General features: G+C 41.3%; 1 protein-coding gene across 6 annotated transcripts in view; it reads right to left on the minus strand.

Annotated features, from left to right (window-relative positions):
* The window catches only part of Cdk14 (cyclin dependent kinase 14), a 539,697-nt gene that overhangs the window by 344,907 nt on the left and 167,607 nt on the right, over positions 1-27,183 (minus strand). For all 6 annotated transcript variants that reach the window (XM_051152013.1, XM_051152018.1, XM_051152014.1 and 3 more), the window contains one exon: positions 7,589-7,668. In XM_051152013.1, coding sequence (XP_051007970.1) covers positions 7,589-7,668 — 80 coding nt within the window. The remainder of the gene's footprint in view (positions 1-7,588; positions 7,669-27,183) is intronic.

The raw sequence follows: 27,183 nt of genomic DNA on the forward strand, positions 1-27,183 counted from the left end.
TCTCTCTTTTCGCTGACTTACAACAATCTGTATAATGTTGATCATATGGGTTTCTGTCTCAACAGCAATTCAGAACAGATCGAGAATGTATTCATGCATTTGGCTGTTCAGTCTTTATTGAGGGTCTACTATGTGACAGACGGTTCACCAGACAATGTACCTAGTATTTAATTGTTGGTGTCTTTTGACAAAAAGTATCTGGAGACTCAAGCTTCTTAATTTATAAACGGAAAACGATAATTTCAACCCTCCTCACAATGGCGAAATATTCATATCATGTAGCTGAGTAGGACTAGTAAGGTCTTCACCTGGGTAATAACTGCTCTGTTACCTCAAAAGCACCACCACATAAACAAGTGGCATATGAATGCCAGGTTTCAAGTTTGACACTTCTAAGACTGAACTCCCTAGATTTTCCTATTCTCTGTCCTTCTCCATAGCTCCAGTATCAAACCCATGTCCCAAGAAAAACCTTCGATGTCATCCTAAGGACCACTGAGCTCCATGTCTAAACACGCACTTCACTCTGTGAGCTGTTCCCTCTTCAGGACGTCACGGCCACCTCATCTTTACTGTCCCCAAGTATCTCATTACCTTTTAGTCTCTCTAACACCAGCTACATTATCTGAGCCAAAAAATTGAGAAATGAATAAAAACTTGCTTGTTGAAGGGAGAGAGAATCCCTGCAATCTGTCTCTTACTTGGTCCTCAGACCATGAGCAGCAAACAGCAGTCCCTATCCAAACACACAAAGGCATCAGCTGAGGTCTCTGACTCTGAAATTTAAGTTGATAGTTTGGATGTCAAGGCAGCTGAAGGATGCTTCCGGTAAGGAGGAGAACAAAACAGAAGAATATTCATATTTCTAGCATTTTCCCTCAGAGACATCAAAGAAAGTAACTCTTGTTGGTGCTTCTTTTTGATAAATTTTCTTAAATTCACCATCCATATCTTCTTTTGAATTTTTACTGCCCAGTAGTATTTCTTTTAATATTTATTTATTTATTCACTTTACATTATTTATTTACTCACTTTATATCCATATGGCAGTTCTCTTACTTAGCTCCTCTCCTCCCAGCCCCACCCTCCCTCCCTCTCTCCACACCCTCCCCTACTCCTCAGAAAAGTGGAGCACCTCTCCAACCCACCCCAGCTCATCAAATCTCATCAGGACTGAGTCAATCCTCTTCCTCTGTGGCCTGGTAAGGCAGCCCAACCAGGAGGAAGTCCAGGCAACAGAGTCCATGTCAGAGACAGCCTCGCAACCAAACACTGAGTGGAGCATGGGGAGACTTGTGGAAGAGTGGGGTGAGGGGAAAGATAGAAAGGGAGTTTGGTCTTCATGCGGGGGGATGGTGGTGGTGGTGTATTTTTAATTTCCAAAAAAAATTTCATTCTTTTGTTTTTATTTGATGGCATCACTATTTTTTATAGGATAACTAATAAAATACATGTAATGAATGAGTAGCCCAGTCTGCTCTCAACCTCACAGAGGACAGTGTTGCACCACAGATTTTCCTGTCTCCCCCTACCAAGTGCTAGGACTACAGACATGCAACACCATGCTTGCTGAGCACTGTTACCATTTTCACTTAACTCTTGTTTTATTTAAAGAGTATTTAGATTTCTGTTGATGCTTACCTACAAAAACTATTATATATTCAGGAATCCATAGAAATGACAACGGTTCCCCTGGCCTTAATGGTCAGAAACCTTAGAGAAAATTTTTATATTTGGTCTACATAGTGATAACACAGAGTAAAAACATCTATGTGCTGAAAGTAGTAAAAAGTAGAACGTCCAAAAGGCATTTGTGTGTGTGTGTGTGTGTGAAGGGGGGTTTCGAGACAGGGTTTCTCTGAGTAGCCTTGGCTGTCCTGGACTCACTCTGCAGACCACGCTTGGCTCGAACTCACAGAGATCTGCTTGCTTCTGCCTCTGAGTGCTGGCGTCAAGGCATGCGCCACCTCACCCAGCTCTATCCTGAGCCATTTATCCACTCCCTTCCAAACCATCCCTTGTGCTCATGAGCCTCTACCAGCAGCACCACAAGCTGTGAAGGTGCCACATAAGGATTATAAATCAAATCAGGAAAGCTGACCTTTTTCATTTCCCTAAGCTGCCATCCAAGGCACTGTAAGTTTCAAAGTACCTAAACCTAAGTTAAGCCACTATATGCACTCAATCTTAACAAGATGAAATTCAAAGTCCACCTGGAGACACATTGGCAAGATTAGAGTTGCTAAGCATTTCCACTTTGTGTGAAAATTATGTTAAAGTCTCTGTTCCAAGGTAATCCGATAAGTGGAAAGCAGGCACTTGAAATCCTCTTCCCTGAGCAAGGTGCTTTCCTGATTCTTAGTTTTCACGCTGTTGACATTTTGTGAATGAAGAATTGGCCAGAACACCCGAATAGAGGTAAACTCAAATTCCAGCTCTCTCTCTCTCATTGACCAGCCATGATGTTCCTTCCACAATGGAAAGTTAGCCTATCCCAAGTGTCACGCCCTCCCTAGTGTTTCATGTTCTACCACGAGATGCACATACAAATTACTCTGTGTGTATTTCTGAAGCTCTGATCGACAAGCAGCCAGCAGGAGCCATCCCCTTTGTTTCTACACATAAAAAGCAGGGAAACAGACTGTGAAGCATTGGAAAAAAAGTCAAATATCTAAAACTGACTCATTGTTTAACTCTTATTATTATTGTAAGGTCATTTTTCTTCTACTAAGAACAGAGGGGATAAAGAGATGGCTCAGAGGGTCAGAACAGAATGCTTGTTGCTCTTTCAAAGGACCAAAGCTTAGTTTCAAGCATTCACATCAGGAACTCCAGTGCTAAAGGAACTGACACACTATGGTGGCCTCTACGGTCACTAGGCACCGCATGGTACATATACCTATACATAAGCAAAAATTCATACACATAAAATATAAATAAATATTTTTAAAAATACCATGCACAAGTCAGACTTTATTAGAAAAACCTCAAAATACAGTATTTAAAGACAACACCATGACATTTTGTGATGGGTCATGCCAGGCCTCCACAATTCTTCCTCCACTTCCCACCACAGGAACATTCAGAAATCTGAATTGAAGATTCCTCAGGAAGTCAGGAGCATCGTATCAATGTAGAAAGCTCATAAGCAGCGACATGATGCTACCCCTTCCTCCTGCAAGTTAGGTTTCTAGGGCCCAAACTCTGACATCATTTATGGACTGAACTGTGCCCTTCCACATCAAAAAAAAAAAAAAAAAAATTGTGTGCTGAAGTCCTAGCATGGATGCTTTAGTATGTGGCTGGTTGTGAGTCTGTGCAGAGGTTAAAATGAGGTCATTAGGGTAGACTTTAACTCAGTACGACCAGTATCCTTATAGAAAGAAGCCATTTGTATGTGGACAGGCACAGAATAAAAACCCAAAGACACGGGGGCAACACACTTATCTATGAGCCAAGAAGGGAGCCTTGGGCAGATCCTCTCTCACAGCTGTAAGAAAGAGAGTCACGGTACCTTGACCATAGCTCCCAGCCTCCAAAACTATGCGGCACCAACTGCTCCTAGGTAATACACCATCTGAGGTTCTCTGTCATAGAGACCTGGCAGCCTTCTCAGGTGGCTTTAATACTGTACAGTGAGCAAAGACAATGATACAATCAAAACCCAGAATTCTAGACCCCAAAACCCACTCTCTATAGATTGCCTTGACTAGCAATCAGCCTCTCATTGACACTGAAACTTCTTGGCCCCAAAGACATTGAACTTGCCTCTTACTTTGGCTCTTATTCTTCCTCTGCCATTGGTTGCCATCCTTCTGTACCTCGGGTACCATGGCCATGCTTTTTATACTCTCCGTCTTCCAGAATATGGAGCCAAATGTTCTAAACTTAATAAAATAAAACTGAAAAAAAAATCTTCTGATCTTAAGATCTTGCTAAATGTGCTGCCCCTATTCAACTGCTGTGAGCTCCATGCCCACATCATTAGGTATTTTCAAATAGATGTCTCATGAATTCAGACCTCAAAATGCACAGAAACAAGAACAAAAACAAAAAAACAAAACAAAACCAAAAAACTCCTACAGAGCAAAGCCCACCAACTGTCACATGAGCAGCCACTAACTGAGACCACCACATGAAAATCATCCTTACTGCTCACACCAGGCAAAGACACTAAGTGTCTACATCTGCTCCTTTTCTGTATCTGCCTGGATGGGCAGCGTCTCCATCTTGTCTTCACCATGTACCATCTGATCTCTGGCTTGAGGTCCGGCTGATATCTTAGCACACCTCTCTAGTGGAGAACCTTCCTGAGCTTTCACAGTGCTTTGGAAATGACTTGGCATCTATACGGCATGGCATGTTATTTTCTGACTTATTATTTCAATCTTCTGCCTGCCACCTGGATGACAGATGCCTCAAGAGCACCATCTGTAGCGAATACTCCATCTTATTTACCGACTCTAGCTTAATGATGCACTGTAAGTCACTCAATAGTTGTTCTGGGGGTCGGGGACGGTGTCAGACAAGGTCACTAACCTCATTAAAACTCTACATATGAACAGAGCAGAGGGAACACTTTGCATCCCAGGAAAAACCGTAGTGGAAATGATCAGTGTTGTCGGCATGGTGAGCTGCATAAAGGCGAGGATAGATTAGATTAGCTCCTGTTTTAGACAGGGCAGCCAAAGGAAATTTCTCTGAGACAAGAACATTTGAGTTTCTAGCTGGAATCTAAAAGGAGCCAATAAACGCATTCTAGACAGTGGCAGAGTGCACATGAGGGCCCTGAGACAGGACACTATGGAACAGTTGAAAGAAAGGGAGCCAGAGAACTTGGTAAGGGTCTTTAAAGGGGGAATTAATAAAACATGGCTTACATAATAGCAGTATCAAAGTAGAGAAGAAACAATAAGAATGGCAAAGAAGTAGGGAGCATAATGTAAGAGTTACTGAAGCAATCCAAGGAAGAACTGACGATATCTGGGGTACAGGGAGGAGACGTACATCAGCTGTGGACAGAGCTGAACTATCCGTTAAGAGATGTAACCAACAGAGCTACTTTTGGCTAGTTTGGGTAGGTAACACTGGGCATCACCATTAGTCATGTCCAGAGAATATTGATGGGATGTGACAGACCAGAATTAAGTTTAGAGATAAGTTTTAGGTAATTTGTTATACCTGCCTCGCCTGGTAGTGATAACTTACTCTTTTTAGAGATTGTTGAATTCAAAGGGAATTCCCAAGTAGGCAGGGTCTTAGCTAAATGAACCCATGTATGGAAGTCAACAGCTTATACCTGCTTTTTAAACTTAGGGAATGAGTGACATAACCAGGAATGAGGGCTTATTAGAGAAAAGATGGTTTTTCTCTCTCCTTAGACCCTACAAACTCAAGTAGCAGCACAAGGCAAAGAGACAAAAAGCCAACCTGCCTGGAATCTCTGATGTTGCAGAAAAGAGCTTTTCAACCATGTGCAATCTGCTAAAAGGTTAGACAAAAGAACCCAGAAAAGTCAATGCTTGGCTTATAATACAGAGGCGGATAAAATTTCTAAGAAGTTTCAGCTAAATGGTAATAGAAAAACAAACAAACAAACAAACAAGTCAAACTGAAAGGAAATGCCCAGAAGATTGAGGTAGCAAGTGGACATGAATAGGAGTTGAAGAACAAGAGAACGCTGGTTAGTTTCGGGGCAACCTGACACATGCTGGAGTCATTTTGGGTAGAGGGTTCCTCAATTGAAAAGCTGCCACTTCCTCACTGGCCTGTGATACACTTTCTTCACTAAGGATTGATGTGGGCGGGGCCAGCCCATTGGGATGGTGCCAACGCTGAGCAGTTCAGTGGACTGTAAAAGAAGGCAGACTAAGCCAGCCTTGAAGAGCAAGTACGCAGCATTTCCCCATAGTTCCTGCATCAGTTCTTGCCTCTATGTTCCTGCCCTGCTTGAGCTTCTTGCCTGACCTGCTTGAATGATGAACTGTGATATGAAAGCATAAAAAAATTAGCCCTTTCCCCCACAGCATTGCCTTTGGCCATGATGTCTTATCGCGGCCATAAAAACCCTAACTAGAACAAAGAGAAAGAGGAAGAGGAAGAGAAGAAGGATGATGATCATCATCATCAAATGCCAAACAAGCCACATAAGGACAGAGTACATGTAATTTGTCAAAACGTTCACAAAACTAGGTGGCAAAGCACTGGCATGTCATTTGGATCAGCATAAGGCAAAGCTTTGGTCTATTTGATGGGAGAGTAAAAATCTTAGGCAAAGGGAATCTGCATTTTTAATTTATTTTTACTGTAAGTGCATTGGTGTTTTGTCTGCCGGTGTGTCTGTGTTAGGGTGTCAGTTGGAGTTAAAGGCAGTTGTGAGCTGCCATGTGGGTGTTGGGAATTAAACCCAGGTCCTCTGGAAGAGCAGTCAGTGTTCTTAACCACTGATCTATCTCTCCAGCCCTAATAGTGAACTGTAAAATTTCCACAAATAAGCTGAGGCTCGTCAAGAACTGAAACCCTCCTATGCATAAATGAACAAGGCAAAAGACAGATCAATTTTTAAAATATTTTTTATTATTTTTACATATGCATTTATATTATTACACACATTACACACACATATAATAAACTACATATAGCAAGAAGAACCATGAAACACTCAGGAATTATATAAATGTTCCATGCATAGTGTTTTAGCTATTTGTATTTGGCAGCCTTGAAGAAAACATCTTTCCTATCTTGGTGCCTCTGAAATTCTGAATGTAAATCAATATCTATCATATCTCATCTCTATCAACTTAAAACATCTATCTAGACCTAAAAACATCTTAACCCCTAAACAAAACTATCTGGTCTTCAACTTCATCAGAGACTTGAGAAAGAACAAACTTGGTTACCTGAGTCTGCCAGGAGTGCAGGTAAGTAGCTTTCCAAATGAGAAGATGACAGAAACAGTTTGCTACCTGAGCAGTCACCCAAAACTCTCTATTATGTTGGAACATAATCTTCAGCCTTCTGGCCCAGTATATCTGACAGACATATTTGTATAATTCCTTATATGTGGAATCTACTACATAACAAGAGGACTTTTAGAAAAAAAATAACAGTGGGGAAATATGACAACATAAGGAATACCAATGTATAAAGGGAAGGAGACAACCAATGCACAGAAACAGATATGAACAGTGGAAGCCAGAAGGAAGAAATTCAAAGGAGCTACAAGGTAAGGACAAGCCTTCATTTTTAAGATTTCCTTTTAAAATCATGAAGATTGAATAAAATGTCACTGAGATATATTTTAGCAGTGCTGAAAAAAAACCTCAGACATAAAAATACTCTTCATTTCTTCATTTGCCTAGATAGCCCCAGTATCAATTTCTCCCTGACAAATCTGAATGTAGAAAGGTGGTCTTGACTTGTTTAAATAGGAGTCGGTATGGTGGTAGAAGGCATTGTATTTTTACAATCAAAGGAAACTTTTCCCAGTGTAACTGTAAAGCTCAGCGTGACTGCAGATGTACAATACTTACGTTGCTATGAGCACCACATGAGCACAGAATCAAAGAGAGAAGGTCAGAGTGCCTACCTTCCCTGATGGCTGTGAAAGGCGTGCCCTCTTCCTCCTGCAGCCTGATCACCTTCAGGGCCACCAGCTTCCCATTTACCCTGCAGGAAACCAAAGCACAGATAAAACTGAACATGTCTCTTTTGGTTCGGATTATGCTCCCTAAGATTTCTGTTCTATGCAATTTTTCATTAGGGATGTCAGTGGCTTGGTTATATTGCCGGAGCCATGTTGGCTTCAGCAAGGCTGGGAATTCTGCATCATCACACCATTCTCATTGTTAAAACAGGCTAAGATTGAACCTGATAACTCGGTGATGTGGTCTTTTCCTCGCAGTGAAACTAGAGTTCAGCAAAAACACTTGACAATGATTCTCAGTTTAATTAAAAACAAAGCAGTGAAAAGAACATTTTCCTTTGTTTCTCAAAGCTGCATCTTAAGGCTTGGTTAGGGTCATTTAATCCCAAGGACAGAAACCTGACAATCACATCTTCATTTCTTTCTCAGTAACTCTCACCCATGTACTCCATCTTTCCTGTTCTTTTTAGGGGGAGATTGTTTTTGTTTTTTTGAGACAGGGTTTCTCTGTGTAGCCTTGGCTCTCCTGGACTCGCTTTGTAGACCAGGCTGGCCTCGAACTCACAGACAGCCACCAGCCTCTGTCTCCCAAGTGCTGGGCTTAAAGGCGTGTGCCGCCACCACCCGGCCCTGTTCTTTTTAATAAGTGGCCCTGAAAACTATATTTGACCCGGTTGTGTTTTATGTTATGTTAAAAATGATCAGCAACTTGATGAATACACTATTACTAATATAAAAGCAGACGGCTCTTTTAAACACTTTCTGCATGTGTGTCAGCTCCAATCAAGAGTTAGATACACTATGGAGATAATGTTTTATTCAGTCAGTTCTGTCAACTATCAGCATCAAAGGCATAACTGTATATTCCGGTCCTCTTGATTGCTTTATTTTCTACTTTTACTAGGGCTGGTGGAATATTTTCTTTGGTTGCCTTGTTCATTAGAATGCTTCAAAAGAGATATTAAAATGTAAAAAAATTTAAAAAAAAAAACTAATGAAAAACAAAAGGTCCTGAGCTCCTCCTTCAGCTACCCAACTCCTAACTTCTGAAGCCAGAACGCACCACTGCTCAGATATACTCTCCGGTCTATAGACCTTCCAAAGTTATACATAAAGTACATATGTAGATGCTTGTGCCATATACATATATTGACAAATGTGTGCATATACACATGTATAGTACAAAAACACATATAGAAATGTTGGTACATAATACACTGTATATTGCATTCCCTTTTATAAGTGTCACATAATTTCATACCAGTCTTCAATTGATAGGCATTTAGTTTATTCACAATTTTCTGTTTCTATGGTAATAAATATCCTTGTATATTTTTCCCATATTTTTAAAAATGTGAACCACAAATTCCTAAAAATGGAGTGGCAAGGTCAAAATGTATATGCAACTCTAATTACTATTTTTGATGAAAATTCAAATTTTATACTACATAGCAGAGGCCAATTTCCCTTTCCTCTAGTGACACTGACAGTTCCTATTTCTTCCCTTGGTCTTCTCTTCATCACCAATTCTTGGCTTTGCTAATCTGATAGGTCAGACATAGTTTCTTATTAACATTTTGATTGCTACCAGAACTCCTCAGAGGAACCAAAATGAAGAGCTCATGTGACCCAGAGAATGCTGTATCTGAGTCTGAAATGTCCTTAAAATAAAAATTAAAAGTCACAGCTTCTAACTAACATATGCTTGTTCAAAAAACTGCCCTAGAAGGGAAACCCAGAACCCACAGTGCTAATCACAGTCCAACTGCCAGGTGGCCCTTCTTCTTGAGTCCACTGAAACTCCATTCAAACTGGTACAGCTATGGGATATGGACATCTTGTCACAAGGCTCCAGCGTGTGCAGGCTTTCTCCCATAAGTCAGGATGTGAAGCCAGCCTTGAGGATTTTCTGCTTGGCAACCTCGTTTCCTGAGTGTATCTCCTTGACTTTTATAAACCTGCTGGTGCCCTGGGTACCCAGGTGCACACATCAACAGATGACTGCAGGTGGGGCTTTGTTGGCTACAGAGCCAGTGATCTTCCTTCTGTGCTTTGGAACGAAGGGAGCCTTTGGCAGGGATCGAGGCTGCGATAGAGTCAGAGCTGACATCTGCACAGACTTCTCAGCCCAGTTGAGCTCATCAGTGGCTCCCACAGGAGGCAGTAACTGATTCCAGGAACGCCTTGGAATTTTCCTCTCATTTACAGACATTTTCCTCTCACCCATAAAATACATACACACAACCACCTTCTTCCCACAAAGCTTTCCATTTCCTTTGAGAAGCATTAAATTGTATGTACCATGAACTGAATTCTGGAGTATGGATCTCATACTTCTAAAGGCCCTTCAAAGGGGCCCTCGGAGCATGAAACAAGACTAGTCCTTAGCATACTGAAAGCCACAGAACCTTTACTTGAGTTAACACTCCTGAAAAACAACTATAGTCAAGGAGCTAGGTAGTTTGAATAAGAATGGCCCTCACAGGCTCCTATATTTGAATGCTTAGTCACAAGGAAGTGAGCTATTTGAAAGAGTAGCATTAGGAGGTGTGGCCTGTTGGAGTAGGTGTGGCCTGTTGGAGTAGGTGTGGCCTTGCTGGAGGAAATGCAGCACTGGGAGTGGACCTTGAGGTTTTAAAAGCCCATGCCAGTCCCAGGCTGTCTCTCCCTCTCTTTGCTTGTGGGTCAGCATGTAGCACTCAGGTACTCCAGTGTGATGCTCACCATGATGATAACGAGGGACTAACTCTCTGGAACTGTAAGTAAGGCCAACAGTTAAAAAGCTGCCTTGCTCATAGTGTCTCTTCACAGCAATAGAACAGTGACCAAGAGGGTCAGAATCCCTCTGAGCACCCCCAAAGACCAATCTACCTCATTCCGTGGTGATAAAACAAAACAAAATAACAACAACAACAACAACAACATTTCCTTTGAATTTATCATCTATAACTAGAAGAACCAGTTTCACTGAATTATACTTTTGCAATTTCCAGGAACCAAAACTTCAAGTGTTAAAATGCTAAGGTGTTTGGTTGGTTGGTTTTTAATATTTTATTTTCTTTAATGTGCCTCAGTGTTTTGCACATAAGCATGTTCATCACATCTGTGTGTGCTGCATGAGGAAGCCAGAATCAGATGTCAAAGCACCTTGGACCTGGAGCTACAGACGGTTGTGAGCTACCGTTTGAGTGGCTGGGAAACCAACTCGGGTGTTCTGGAAGAGCCAGCACTCTTGTCTTCTGGGTCCCCTTTCCAGCCCCAAATGTTAGTGGGTTTGGTGTGCTTTGATCCTGTCAGTCGTTGCTGACATTGATGTTTTAGATATCATATCATACGAAACTAAAAATGTCTTTAGAATTTATATATTATAAGCTCTGGAAATAAAGGGACTGCACCGTTCACTGCTGTGTATCCAGTATCCAGAGGATATTTTGTAGAATGAATACTGATGTTGTTGATTCATGGAGACTTTCCCTTTCATTGATGCAAAATAAATCCAAAATAAGGTAGAAAGCCTATTATTTCCAAAATTTTCAGAGACATCAAAAATTTTATAAAGCCTTCAGCATTTTTATTCATGTTTGGCTTGGCGATTTCTTAATTTTCCTTTTGGTTTTTGTTGGTTTTTTTTATTGTATTGTTGTTGTTGTGTGCCTGTGTGTGTTTTCCAAATTAAAGGTGAAGTCTCTCTGATTTTTATGCATATGGAGACAATATTCAGTTCATGGAAGTTTCAGAATTTGTAGAATATTTCATTAATTAACCTTTTTGCATCCAACAGACTCACTGCAAAACACTCACAATCCTTTAATAGCTTGAGCATCAACCACTAACCAGCATCATTTCTCCTCCAGTGCCTTCACGAGCTCCCACTAAGAGTCATATTGATCATCAAACTGCTCTTTAACCTGTGTCACCATGACTTTCTCCTTTCTTAATTAGGTTTTCTCTACATGTCTGGACACTCACCAACTGCTGAGTCCTTCAATTTCAAAGTCCTGAAAAAATGTGAAGTCACAGGCTCAACCATTCTGTAAAAGATCTTTGGGAAGAATAATATGGAATTTTCTAATGTTCTAATTTTTGTACATATATATGTATACACATATACATATATATCTTAAAACTTTAGTACTATTATCTGATGTGCTGAAAATTCTAAGCTATTAGCCATGCATGCATTTCACTTCTTAAAAGTATCAAATTAAGATGCTATCTTTAAAAAATAATGTCATATTTTCTAATTATCTTGAAGTTTTTAACTACATTATGAGAGCTTAAAACATGTAATTCAAACCTTGATTTAAATAAACACAAATTGAATCAATAAATCAGAGCTGTTTACAGAAAAACATTGAGGATTCTTCTTTAACAAGTCATATTAATTAAATCAAAAGCTAATGAATAAAAGGCAATCAAGGTTTGATTGCCAGTGGGAACATTAATTCAGATAAATAACCTGGTGAAAAAAACTATGCTTTAACTTGTGTTACTATTGCCATGGAACATTCCTTTGAATATACTGCCAGCTTTGCCTCTGGTTGCTATAAGCTTCATGGGGAGCCATTATCCTCCAGCCAGGACCACCATTACCAGCACTGCCTCACTGTGAGATGCAATCCAAGCCAAAGGATGAGTAACTCAATGCTCTACTCTGGTCTGATGTCACAAGGAACGAGTTGCCAAGTGCAGCACAAGGCAGAGCTGCATAAACAGGTATTGGGGGAACTCTATTCACAGAGACCTGCATACACCAGGTGGTCAGGCAGAGCCATGTTGAAGTAGGATCCAGCTTCAAACAGATTCTGACCACAGACCTAACACTCCAACCTCGGAAATGGTGCCCCACAACTCCATGTGCCCCTTTACACTTGTAGATACAAAATCCTCCTGTGAAAGCAAAGCCTAAGATGCAGGATATTCAAACAAAAGCAACCTCCTGCTGCTTTTTTTTTTTTTTAACCCATCTATTCATTAGTTTATTTCTAGTTCTGTAAAGCCTAGAAAGAGAGAGTCCCCACTGTGCTCAGGGTGCAGTTTCTGGTTTCAAAAGATGATGTTTAAAGAGAATTTCCATTCACACAAATAATTCTCAAAGGAAAGCCTGAAGGTCTTCCATTCTGCTGGCTACTTCAAATAAATTAGATAACTTAGTACAATAGAACAAAATTACAAATGTTATCTAGGCCGCATCGAAAAATAACATTCAGGTGCCAACACCTAGAAGAAACTGTGTCTGGAAGAGATCAAGGAAATTAAAACAGTATACCTAAAAGAAATTTAATATACCTAGGAAATTTAATATACTACGCCTCCCTCATCCGTTATGATCTTGGATCAGGAGAAAGCACTGAGAAAAACAGCAGGCAGGGGAGCCAGATACATTGCTTTGTTTGCTGTGTTTACAAGAGGCAGCAGTGGGAGCTGTCACAGAGAGCTGTGGTATGGCCAGACCACTGTTGGTGCTGATTTCATAAATTTGGGGCAAAGTCATATAAAACTATTTGGAAAACTATCTTAACCAGGCTTCACTAATTAACAATCACTTTTAAAACTAGTTCAAATGCTAAATATCAAGTATTAGAACCTATAAAGTTAGCTAAGTACTCTGGGGCCTTGCTACTGTCTTAGATATGCATTTTCATTTTGATGTGAATGAGAGTCTATGTCAATGCTATTTTGCCACCGTTTTCTGGTTTATCCTGACAATGTTAACTCCCATACCTTACACTAAGGGAGAATTCAAAAATTGAATAATTAGAATTTCAAGGTAAACTCTAGGAGCCCCTTGTCCTAATTATCTATCAAATGATGCAGACAAAAATGGAAGAAGACTCATACTAATTCTTGTTAAATTGATTTCTTTTTAAATAAAATCTAAGACTGATAAAATAACAGTATAAAATCACTTACTAAGATGTGACTAAGAATAAAAAATCTGAAGATTTAATACAATGGACAAAGAGTACATTCAATCTGCAACTATTACCTATAGAAACAAGTGGTTGCTACTAAAGCATAATTCATGATTTTTAATGTTTTCTCAAACATACAAACTCATAATACATTGAAACAAAATTAGCTTGGATGTTTTGAATATGAATAATGATCACGGCAGTAAAAAGAACTGTGAACATTCCCACCATTTAAAGCTGACCCACTCTGCGCCACTCTAAAACTACAAAGGATTTTGAAGGCTTACTGAGGAAGACAAGCATAGGAAATAGTTTAGTGCCTGGGACTCCTCGTTGGCCTAAGGGCAATGCACACCCCAGACTTGTAATATTGTATCTGGCAGCCTAGTTTCCTGACCTGGATGTACTGCACATACACACCCCTCTCCAAACAGTGCACCTAGGTTATCAGCACCCCAATCCTCACCTGCAATGGACTCCACTCACTTGCATCCTTGACAACAGGACAGGACCCTCATCCCAACAGCAATCAAAATCAGGCAACCCCCATTCAAGTATATCACCCCAACACGTCTGAGTTCAAAGACTAGAAGGACCAACGTGGCCTGAACTGGTTTTGGGTGCATGGGCAAGTAAGGAAAAACCGTGGCCTACTTATCATCTTCTGTCTCATGATTAAGCCAGATATATTGTGAGGACATATATAATAGAAAAGTTATTTTGTAACCTAATATATCAATCAAAATGGAGAACCAATCCAATTAAGTCCATTAGTAACAAATTCTTCCTTTTCCCCAAGTTCCATAGAAAGAATTCCCTAGCAATGATCGGTGCTCTTGAGCACCCTCACCCACACAGCCCACTGCCAATTCTGACAGGACAGCATCTGTACTCTGTCTGTCCTGTAACTTTCCTCCAGTGAAAATTCCCAGTTCTTTGGATAAGAGGCCAATAACCTGGAAACAGCAGGTGACAGAGCATTGCAATGAGAAGGAACCTCGGGGACAGTGAAGCCTTCACAGAAGACAGTAAGGCCCTCACTGGCCGGGGCCCTTCACTCTCACTGACATGCACAAAGTCGCCCTTTAAAGTCTTAGTGGAACTCAAACTCCTCTATGGCCATCCCAATTATGTCATTCTTTCTGCTGCTGAAAAAACCAAAACCAAAACCAAAAACTTGTCACCTTTAGTTCTACCGTCTGCTTCAAGTTCTGAACCAACACAGAAAGTACCAAGTCCTCCCCTACAGTCCAGCCCTTCATTAAATCAAGTCTGAACAGTGACCTCTTATTCAACACATACGAATTGTGAGGATTTGAGTCTGTGCTTGGAAGAAACAATAAGTAGCAATACATCCATGCACATAAAGATCTTGTCGCTCCAGCCCAGGAGCCCAGCATGATAACCTGAAAACCAAAAGCGTGGGATACCCTGAGAGGACATCAGCAGGCTCCCACTTGTTAAATGGCACAATTTGATCCTTTGTAAAATAATAGCTACAATGGAAAAATACCAGATATACTTAAATTGGTACCTATATAAGAAAGCTAAGAAAGCAACTGGGCATGGGTGTACTCTGTGGTCATCTCTTCAGCTCCAAATCTTGTAAACAAAGGTACTGTAGTAAGAGCTTACTTTGCACAGGTCATAGAAAGATGCTACTAGAAAGTGTGTTCCTCCTGGTAGGAGCTTTCATGCTCCTTCACAGAAGTCCAGCCCAACTCTGACACACCTAGGTTTAAGTGCTTAATGAGAGCATATAATCAACAAATTTAATAATGCCTACGGGGTTATCATCTGTATAATCCAAACCATAGGACATTGTAGAAGAAACAAAGCCAAGCAAATAAATTTCAAAGTAGCACTGAGCTCCGGACATGACTAAGACATTAATATTTGTCTTAACTTTGTCAGGTTAGAGCATAATAGTTGTATTTGTGTGCTTGTGTGTATGTGTGTGTGTGCGTGTGTGTGTGCGTGTGCCTGTGTGTGTGTGTATGTGTGTGTGTGTGTGTGTCCTGTGAATTCAGATATCCTCAGAGCTAAAAGAGGGCATCAGATCCCCTGAAACTGGAGTTGCAGGCTCTGACCTCTGGTTCTCTGCAAAAGCAGCAAAGACTCTAAACTGCTGAGCCACAATCTCCAGCTCCACAGTTATATTCTAATACGAGAACTCCCACTTGGGAGGCAGAGGCAGGAGGATCGCTATGAGTTCGAGGCCAGCCTGGTCTACAAAGTGAGTCCAGAATAGTCAAGGCTACACAGAGAAACCCTGTCTCGAGGGGGGAAAAAATCAAATCATAAATACCCTGTGGAAGAGTTGTACTTGGAGTTTTTCTCAATAGCACTAGAGGAAAGTAAATAGAAAACACGATGATGAGACAGGGGGCTGACCATGCTTAAAGCTGTGTGACAGGCTAGCAAGGGTTTACTCAATTATGACTTCTACTATTTTCCCCACAAACAGAATGAGAGAGTCGGTCGGGATGATAAGGAGTACTATAAAATGCTGTCTTCTGGACATAACGTGGCCCTCATTCCCATGAGCTAATTGCAGCAACGATTTCTGCACAAAACCTGCACAAGATAGAACACAACAACACCCCACAACTGACGGGAGGGGTGTATTAGACACCACTGCTCTCAGAGGAGCTCCTGGCTGCTGGAGGACGTGGAGAATTTGCTAGTGGTGTAGCTCTGGTTAGTTGTCATTGTTGCAAAAAAAAAAAAAAAACCCTCTCATCAAGAGGGTTGGTCAGAAAGCTGAAGCAGTGGTCCAGTTTAAGAGGTTAGCACTCATACCAGGGCAGGAGCAATGCAGAAAGGAAGCAAACTTCTGAAAGCAAAACCACTACCATGTCAGGACGAACTAAGACTGAGCATTGGGAAATTGAAAGGGTGGCTCCCAATTTCCTGGTTTCAGCATGTGGCTGGTTGGAGGTGCCATTTGTTGATGCTATAAGGGAACTAAAAACTTGAAGATGGATATGAGTTCCAAGAATTTTACGTGGTAAGATGTTGGACTGGAAACATTTAATGGAGACGGAACAAAAATCTAAGCCAGACATAAATTTGTGATTCATTTGGACTGCAGGAAACAGCCAGGATGCTGAGTTAAGGAAACACTCAGAACAGAGATGGGAAAGATGGAGATCTGATGGAAGATGCTGATGCGAGGACGGATCTTGGTCCTCAAGGACACGTCCTTAATCGGGAATAGCCTGGAGAGTAAGAGAAGGTACCATCAGAGTGCACAGAGAAATACGAGAGGGCAAGGGTTAGGAGAGTGGGTGACTGTTAAAGTTAGATTTTGGGCAGAGGCTCATTGTCTTTCATCCTTTGCCTGCGCTCTTACACTGATGTCCCCTTGTCCCTGTTATTAATAGGCAAAATGTTCTGATAGTGTGAGTCCCCTCTGCTTCTTAGCCGAATGCCTCTTGCCATCTAACCCTCAAGCAGTTAGTTCATCCAGGAGAAATGCCATACCAATGTCCTTGGGTCTGCTTCACGATATTCATTATTATGAGCATTCAGACACTTCAGGGATACAGTTTTTCACAATTTCCACAGAAAATTGATAGCTATATAAAAATCCCAAGTAAAAACATCCTCAAAATTCTGCAGAATAGACATCTCAGGTCTGAAAACAGAAGTCCTAAGAGAACCACCGTGCACCACTGCGCATCACACACGTGACGGTGCACCACTGCGCATCACACACGTGACGGTGCACCACTGTGCATCACACACGTGACGGTGCACCACTGTGCATCACACACGTGACGGTGCACCACTGTGCATCACACATGTGACGGTGCACGACTGTGCATCACACATATGATGGTGCATGACTGTGTATCACACATATGATGGTGCATGACTGTGCATCACACATATGATGGTGCATGACTGTGCATCACACATATGATGGTGCATGACTGTGTATCACACATGTGATGGTGCACGACTGTGCATCACACATATGATGGTGCATGACTGTGTATCACACATGTGATGGTGCACGACTGTGCATCACACATATGATGGTGCATGACTGTGTATCACACATATGATGGTACATGACTGTGTATCACACATATGATGGTGCATGACTGTGTATCACACATGTGATGGTGCATGACTGTGTATCACACATATGATGGTACATGACTGTGTATCACACATGTGACGGTGCACCACTGTGTATCACACATGTGACGGTGCACGACTGTGCATCACACATATGATGGTGCATGACTGTGTATCACACATATGATGGTGCATGACTGTGTATCACACATATGATGGTGCACGACTGTGCATCACACAACTGCCAATGAACCTCCGTGCATCACACATCTGCCAGTGCCCCACAGTGCATCACACATGTGACGGTGCACCACTGTGTACCACACATGTGATGACGCATTACTGTGTATCACACATGTGATGATGCATGACTGTGCATCACACATCTGCCAGCACACCACCATGCATCACACATATGACGGTGCACCACTGTGCATCACACATGTGATGATGACGCATTAGTGTGTATCACACATCTGATAATACAGTTAGCTCCTGTGGCTGCTCTGCACTTGGAGCCTGAATGGAACTCTCTTCAGTAGCAATGACAGAGCAAAAGCTAACGTGAGTAAGTGCATCTGTTCTTTGTCATCTTTCTATGGCGGCAGCATCTTCTCTGTGGACTAAAGCCTGAGCCCCTCAGAGGACTTCCTACATCTCAAACCAGGGCAATCTGGAGTTATCTGGTCTAGTTGGATTTCATGAAACTGTCACCATTTACCTTGATACATGACCATCTGCCATTTGAAGGCAAAGGACTATAACCTTCTCAGGATTCTGAAGAAAGAGCTTTGGAGGCACTAGGAACCCCTGGGGAGAGTGAAATGCAACCCACAGCCACTGAGGAGATTAGCAGTTAGTTGGAAGATCAGAGAGTAAACAGCAGCCCAGATGTGATGAGCAAAGGTAGCTAATCTAGTTCAATTCCTGTTGCTGTGATAAACACAAGGGCCAAAGCCACTTAAGGGAGAAAGGGTTTATCTGGCTTACAAGTTAGAGTGCATCATGGACACAAAAAGGACCACAGTGACTGATGAAAACGCCCAATTTCATTAGAAAGAAATGATTCCTTACCAGGAGGCTTTACAGACTCTTACAGAGTGAGACCTGAAACTTACTGTGTGATATTCACTCAAAAAGGTGACATGCATGGGCCTGTGTGCGCAGAAAATTAAGAATTAAAAAGGAGCCAAGTCAAAGAATCACCAAATATGAAGAAGAAGAAGAAAAAAACCAGTGGCAGTGAGGACTTCTGTTCTGCCCTCTCCCTGTTCCTGTCAAGCACACTTGTCTGGAGAAAGACATCACAGGGGGCTTTGAAAAACCTGCATTTCACACTTCTGGAGAAACCACATTTTCTCTTTCTGAGGTCAAGCTGCCACTTCAAAGGGATTGTTATCTTCAGTAGGTTCCTTTTTCTCCTCTTTTTCCCCAACCAAAAAGAAAAAGGGGGGGAGGGGGGAGGGCGGGGAACAGAAAAGAAAGAAAGGAAAAGGAAAGGAAGGAAATGGCGATACTACTCTTGATATTCTCTCTTCCCCCTTCCTGGATTACTTCTTAGGCTCCAGATAATTCCTATATAGTATATATCAATGTTATCTAAAAGTGAAAGGTGAATCTATGCATATGCTATTTTCTCTCTTCTTGACAAGTGTAACCATAGCATCAAAATCAGAGTGTGCCGTTGCCTGAGCCGGGACTGATGGAAAGCACACAAAACCTGATGTTCACCCGTACAACACTTCAAGCCTCCGTTCCCGTTCTCGCTTATCTAACAGGCCAAAGCCTTCCCTAGCCCTGGCCCAGGCCCACAGCACACACTGAGCCGGGCAAGAGCGAAGTCACGTTTCCACTCAGGATAGGCCTCCCTCCTAAGGAAGGCAGATGAGACGCACAGAAGAGCACACCGCTGATTCACGGCAAAGTTCTGAGGAGTCCCCAAATGCTCACTGCCAACTGGTGTTCACCACAGGGATGTTGCTTTTCCCATCCAAAAAGACCTGTGCGAAATTAAGTGAGTCTTACAACAGCTGGGTAAAACAGTGCAGTCCTGGAGAGTCATTAAGATGGGGGTATTCTGAGTTTAGAGTATGCTCTACCCATGCTAAGGAAGACCAACACCAGCACACACTCCTGCAGTTTATGTTCCAACCAATAAAAACAAAAAACAAAAAAACCCCAGTATTTTCTTTTGGGGAATTGCCTGCAAAGATGCATGGAGAACTAACAAAGGCTATTTCACTTTAACCTTGTGAAAAGGCTTAGAGGTCGGAGGAAGCCAGGAGGACTTGGGATGGGGTGGGGTGGAGTCTTTATTTTCTCCCATAAAAAAGGCACTGCTTTCAGAATTATAGAAAACATCAAAATATCTTCAAAACGAAATTTAAAATACTATCAAATACAGCCACACTTATGTGCTAAGGTTTAAATCTCTTACAGTAAATGAACTTTACAACAGTGCTATGCAGCACCATGGACGACCTCAAGCTAAAAGTAAGTGTCCCTTAAAATGGTTTGTTTTACAAGCATATTGCTGCAAAGCTGATTAAAGAAAGATCATTTATAAAAAGCATCGATAATGTGTGCAAAAGAAAAACATATGCTTGTCTTACTCCCAAGACCTAGCAGTGGGGGCAGAGCATAAGTTAGGCTGGTTTGGGATGCACTGCTTTCAAACACATTTGAGCAGTTAGAAATAAGCAGGTCTGGGAGAGTAGCTCAGTACAGAACACTTTACAGAAGGATAAGTTCCTCCAGGTTCCATCCCTAGCACTGAAAAGAAGACAAGGATAAACCAGGAGTGGAGGGTTTGTAACTGGAAAGCAACACCGTTGCTGAATACTTTTCTTTAAGTGTTTACTGTATGACGCAGGTCCTAAGTGGTGACCTTAATTTACATTGTTTCACTAATTCCTCACACCACCTCTCTGTTTAATAGACACAAACTATGATCTCACTTTCTGGAGAGAACCCACTACACAGTGGCTAAAAGGACTGTTAAGCGCAGGTATGTGCTTAGGATTAGTTATCTGTGTGCATGTGTGCATGCGTGTGTGCATGTCTCTGTGTGTGTGTGTGTGTGTGTGTGTGTGTGTGTGTGTGTGTGTTAGTGTAAGGAGGAAAAGCACATGTCATGGTATACATGGAAGACAACCTTAGGTATTAGTCCTTGCCTTTCACATTTGTTTAAGATAAGGGCTCTTGCTTGCTATAGAATATACTGGGGTGACTGGCCCCAGGCTTCCTGGGAGTCCCCTGCCTCTACCTGCTACCTACATTGCCGAGATTATAGATGTGGACAGAAGCACATCCGGCTTTAGTTTCTGCGGCTCTGAACTCAGGTCCTTGTGCTTGCATGGCTTGCACTTGCCACAGAGCCATCTTCTCTACAGTCCTGGGATTAAAATATGTAATATAAAAATACTTCCGTTATTATTTGTAGTTCCTAATAAAGTTCGTAAAACTGAAAACTAAAGGTTTTAGAATGGCACTAATGAGTTGTAACCTAGTTATAACCTGATATATGTTTATAACAGTATCTGCTGAAAAAAATACTGACGCAATTTAAATTAGTAAGAACTCCAATATTCGGTAGTACACCTTTAACATGTGTGTATGCCCTCTAGATTACTTTCTATTTGTAAATTCTTTTCCCAAAAAATGGCATCCTACAAAACATTTGTAATTGTTAGTGCATTTTATGTGAGTTATGGTTTACTGATATATTTTTTATAAGATATGACTGATGTTAGAAACCAAACAATCCCAAGTTACAACATGTTTATAATTACCTTTCAGGAAAATGGGCCTGGAGGGTCTTCTATTCATAAAGTTAAACGACTCCTGGATTTCCATTTATTAATGAAAGTTACCACAGCCATGATAAGCCATAAAGGAATGACAAAGGACACACTGTAAGGGCCTGGGAGTCACATGGGGACAAAAACTGTGAGGTTGCAATGACTCTGAGATGGATTGGATAGATATTACTCTAATGGGAGTGTCCTATACCCAGTGACAGTAAAAACAAACTAACTAACTTATTCTCAAGACAAGTATGCCAGCAGATTTTACTCCATGAATCCAGATACATGACTTTGGACCTACAAAAACAAGGATTGGATTCTAAGTATACAGGTGAAAATAAGAATTTCCTGTGTCTTGGCTCTAAAATTCCATCCCCTAAGCCATCATTTAGAGCCTTGTGTTGTTGTGGCTTGGCCTTTGGGAGGTGATTGGATCATAAAAGGGATCTGACTTCATCAATGAATTATCCATTTATGGATCTATTACAGAAATGGTTGTTGAAAAACAGGGGTCTCCTTGGAAGAAAGATGTCCTTGTGGGTGTATTGTGCAAGCTTTGTTGCCAGTCCTTTCTTCACTCTTTGCCTCTGGCTAACATATGCTGGGGATGTCCCCCCCCCCCCCCCCAGTGGACACTTTACCATTATGTTTGCCCCATCAGCCATGAGGCTAAAGGCAACTGAGCCAAGACAACAAGGCAGAAACCTCTAAGACCACAAAGTCCTCTCAAAGTTGATCCCTGCCTGGTATTCTCTCACAGTGACAAAAGTCACACTCCTCCTGATCAAAGCACTCCTAAATGCTTTCCTCCATCACCTCACAGTGACATTTACTGACTGAGGGACTATTAATAGCACTATGACAGATGCTAAAGACTAAGTTAATAGAGATGAAGTAAAGGAGACACCAAGAAAGGCATTGACCGAGATAAGTGTTACATATCCTGACATATTTTTTTTTTTTTTTAAAGATAAAACTATGATGACAGGTGCCAGACTTTTGAAATATGGGAGAGAGACTTTGGGCTCAGTTCCAAGTAGGGAAAGTGTGGACTACAGCCAGCAACAAGTCAAGCAAGTAAGAGCATGAAAACATAGCAAGAAACAACAAGGGGAGGAGTTGACAATTCTTACTAGACTGGCCTGACCAGAGTCAGGCTAAGGGCGAGCAGGGTGGCTGGCTATCTAGGTGCAGGGAGGATGCTATGTCCTGGCCTGGTGGGATTCTTGTTTGAAACGGCCTATATGGGCATATGAAAGGTGGGGGCCAAGATCAAAGCCTAAGCAAAAAGAAGCCTCAAAGCAGCCTGACCTAGAGACAAATTTCAGATAATTAGAAAGTTCCATGACATGTCTAATTTGAGAAAAAACAATGTATAAACATATTAAAAGGAGAAATGAGACATTTAGATATGGGTGCTGGGGCCCAATCAGAAACAAGGGTTGGAAAGTGAGGACAGCAAACCGCTCGAAACCTAGACAGAATACATGTGTGTGTGTGTGTGTGTGCGCGCGCGCGCGCGCGCGCGCGCGCATGCGCGCGCACACGTGTTGAGAATGGAATGTCGCATGAAAATCAGAACAACCACCAAGGTAACATCCATCTGAGGAAGCTGAATATGTATTTTTGAATCATAAGCAATAAAAGATAATTAACCAAGTTCATAAAACCTACCAAACATACCATGTCCTAAGTCCAGGTTAAACGAATCATAAAATTAACACTAAAATATTTCATAAACTCCCCATGTATCAATACTGTGGTTATAGATATCTACTACGAAATATCTGATAGTAAATTTTGTTGTTAGAGCAAAGAACTGTGAACACACAGTTTGCTAAGTTCACCAGTGCTTTCTTTCTACAGAGCTTTTTCTGAGTACTGTGCTCCGCAGTGAAGCAGGGTGTTCACCCGGCTCTCCTGCTACGCTGATCCACTCTGCCTTCAGTGCTACAGAACACAGGACACCCACAAGGTCCGACATAAAAACTGGATTCAGTTACCAAACCGAGCCTCTGCTAAGAAATCTAATTTCTTTTCACGGGAGACAGCACAACTTAACCCCTCTAAGGAGGAAAAAAAATCCATGTTGTATAGTTTCTTTCTTATAAGCCTGACTTCAATAATAAAGTCAACTCTCTAAAATAAGGACTAAAACAGTTCCACAAAGCAGGTTATATCAGGGTTTTGCTTTGTTGCTGTTCACAGAACAAGGTATTTAATTAAGAAGCCAAAAGAGCCAGCCTTCTAAAATGCCTCTCCTTTCAGTGCCAGCCCTCACGGTCACCAACGGAAAGCATTCTGGGCTGCTGCCATTTATGGTGAAAGAGAGAATTAAGTAGTAAAGTCTCTGCACAGATGGGCCCAGTACACTCAAGATTCACTCGTTTGGAACACAACTATTGTAATAACACATACAACTATCATGGCAACACATACAACTATCGTGGCAACACATACAACTATCATGGCAACACATACAACTAGCATGGTAACACATACAACTAGCATGGCAACACATACAATTAGCATGACACACTTCATTTATGGCAGATGGAACACCCCCTAGTCATCACGCTGAGGAGCCCTCCCACTATTGCACCCATATAAAACTGCAACCCAGCTACTTAGCACCTGCTCATAAAGAGCTTTTCTTAAAAAAAAAAAACAAAAAACAAAATCCTGAATCTGTTGGGCGTGGTGGCGCATGCCTTTAATCCCAGCACTCAGGAGGCAGAGGCAGGCAGATCACTGTGAGTTCGAGGACAGGCCTGGTCTACAAAGTGAGTCCAGGCTACCAAGAAGAGATTTGATACCCTATGAGCATATACTGGGGGAGGAGGTCCCCCTCAGTCACAGTCATAGGGGAGGGGAGTAAGGGGAACATGGGAGGGAGGGAGGAATGGGAGGATACAAGGGAGAGGATAACCATTGAGATGTAATATGAATAAGTTAATAAAATATATTTTAAAAAAGCAAACAAATAAACAAAAAGAAACTGAATCTGAAAACTTAGAAAATTGGGCAGATACACACAAACACACACACACACACACACACACACACACACACACTGTCTCAAGTCAAATATCTGCAAAGATTAAAAAAACTAGTTAGTAATTAACTTTTTTGTCTCTTCAACATTTTCTTCTATACTTTTCTTTTAAAAATGGAACTGGTCATATAAAAATTACTAGTTTTTATATTTAAGCGAACACTATTAAAACCAAGGTTTTATACCTGTGGTAGACAAATAATACTGTCTCAATATCTCTCTTGTTTTCTTGGGGTTCAGGCAGACGCTCTCTGCCCACTAAGGTACATTTCTAGCATATTTTCCTTTGTTCTTAAAAGCCAGGCTTTAGAGAAAATTTCACTTATTTTCTTCTTTTACCAAGATCTTAAAATCTAGAGTACTAATTAGTCAGTTAAACTTAGAGTTTGATTTATAAAGGTGAGGGAAAAATGTGTCAGCTAGATTTATATCCGATGAAACTACGACAAGACCACTAATTCTGAGTGGATAAGGAAATAATATGACCGAACTGTATATTGGGAAAGGGGAGGAGGGTCTGTGAATTTTCAGTAGATGGAATGGCCCCAACTCTGAAGTGAGGCGAGGAGACGGCAGGTAAAAGTTGAGACGGCTACTTTCAGTGCACAGCTGCTGCCAATCAGCTGTGCAAACGCCCGTGCATCATTCAACCTGCCAGGTCTGCTCGCTGTAACTTACTACAGGATCTCTGCAACCTCTCCGAGGTCTCTCTCTCACAAAAATTACGTGAAAAGAAAGACCTGGAAATATTGGCAAGAGTTTCAGCAGAGGCAGAGAGCCATTTTCTTCTTGCAGCCCATTTTAAAAGAACACTAAACTACAGTACAATACACAGCGGAGACACATTTCAGGGGAGAGCCAAGGAAATCTGAATTTCTGATTTACTCAAACTCCCATCTAAAAGACTTTTATTTTGGAAGAATAGCTGTGTTATTATTTCTCTTCTATTTGTGAGGGCCATAAAAGGGCCATAACCGTGATGGTGAGTCAGGAGTTGTGTTTGCTATTTACTCATACGGCGATGAATGAAAAGCAGTGAGAGAAATGGACACCGTGAAAGCTTGAGCTGAGGGTCACATAAAAAGGCAGCAATAAAATGCAAACATGGCCCAGCAGAAAGGAGGAGGGAGCAGCATGGTCTCCCCCATGCACACCCCACCACTGTGCACAGAATTCCACAAATTACTAGGGTGCAGTAAGGGAGTAGATAGCTATGATGTCTCTGCAATTGCCAGGGAGAGTAGAAATATAGGTAAAAGGCTAAAATGAAATTGTAACATTAACATAGGGAAAAGATTTGAAAATATTATTAAAAAGCAGTCTAATTAAGAAGGCAGAATAAGCGTGGACCTAAAATGGATAAACGTTAAGTCCTACCTGGAGGTAGACTGACTTGTCCTTATTTATGGTGGACACAATCATGTATTTATACCATGTGATCTTGGCAGATTTTCTAGACTATGTGGACTTCAGTTTCTTCCTTGGTAGGATGTAGAAAATTGCTTTATTTCAAATATTTTCTAAGAGTTTTTTTTTAATGATTAATTTAAAAAACTAACAACAACACAACAACAAAAGTGTTAGAATTCCCTGGGCATAGATTCCAAATACTCTAAACATGCTCAGTCAACCTCACTCTTCTAGTTTTATAGGAATGAATTTGTGTTAAATCTTTATCTTTATTTCATGAATCTAAATTACAACGATAAAAGACATAACTAGAGAAAAGATTCACAGAAGTAAAAACATTACTTTCACAAATCACACTACCATTGGTGTGAGAAAAAAAAAAAAAAAAGCCAAGAGTACAGCCATATTCAGGGCTCCATGGCCTCCTGCCGCTCAAACACCCATCACAACAAAGGCAGCAGAATATCCCAGGAGAAATTCCTCATGGTCTAAATCCTGAATAAGATGAAGCTAACAACACCTATCAAATCTATGAACTGTCAGAACAAGAGAAGGGACCAGTAATCTGAGATGTGTGAAACAGCATTTAACTGAACAGGGCTCAAATGATTTCCATCAAGAATATACATCAATGGTTTCCTTAATCACTTCTTCCCTCCTTCCCGCTAACTCCTTCATTCTAATCTATATATTTCTTCCCCATTTGCTTTAAAGCTAAAATGCTCTGAAGGCCTCACCTCTCTCTCAGTCTCCATTAACCTACAACTCTGAGTGTCCCAGCCTCACCTCTCAGGCTTCAAGTCTCATCCCTCAGAATAGTGGCTTTCACTCTCCATCTTAAAAAAAAAAAAAAAATCCTCAACCTCCATCCTCGCTGATCCCATCCTCGCTGACTCATACTTAAAGAGACTTTCTTAATGACAAACCACCTCTGAATCTCGATTTTCTGGTACCATCAGATCTCTGTAATGCTCACTCAATTGTCCTCTTTTGCAATGTTTCCTCCTGTTTTCTCTTTCTCCCTTTGCTTCTCTGTTACTTTGTCCTCTTATTCCATTTGGAGATTAAACGCTATTTTAATAGGATAATCCACTATGCTTTCAAGCCTGCCATACTCCCAGGTGCCCTCAGATTTCTCTAGAGTCAATGTGTTTCCATTTTTCTTTTTAAAAACTGTCGCCGTCTCGTCTATCGTGTTCTCATTGGGAATCTTCATTCCTAAGGAATCCCAGTAGGCTTCATTTGTAACACTACTAACTTGCT

Source organism: Acomys russatus, chromosome 10, assembly GCF_903995435.1.
Source record: "Acomys russatus chromosome 10, mAcoRus1.1, whole genome shotgun sequence".
NCBI classification, from domain to species: domain Eukaryota; kingdom Metazoa; phylum Chordata; class Mammalia; order Rodentia; family Muridae; genus Acomys; species Acomys russatus.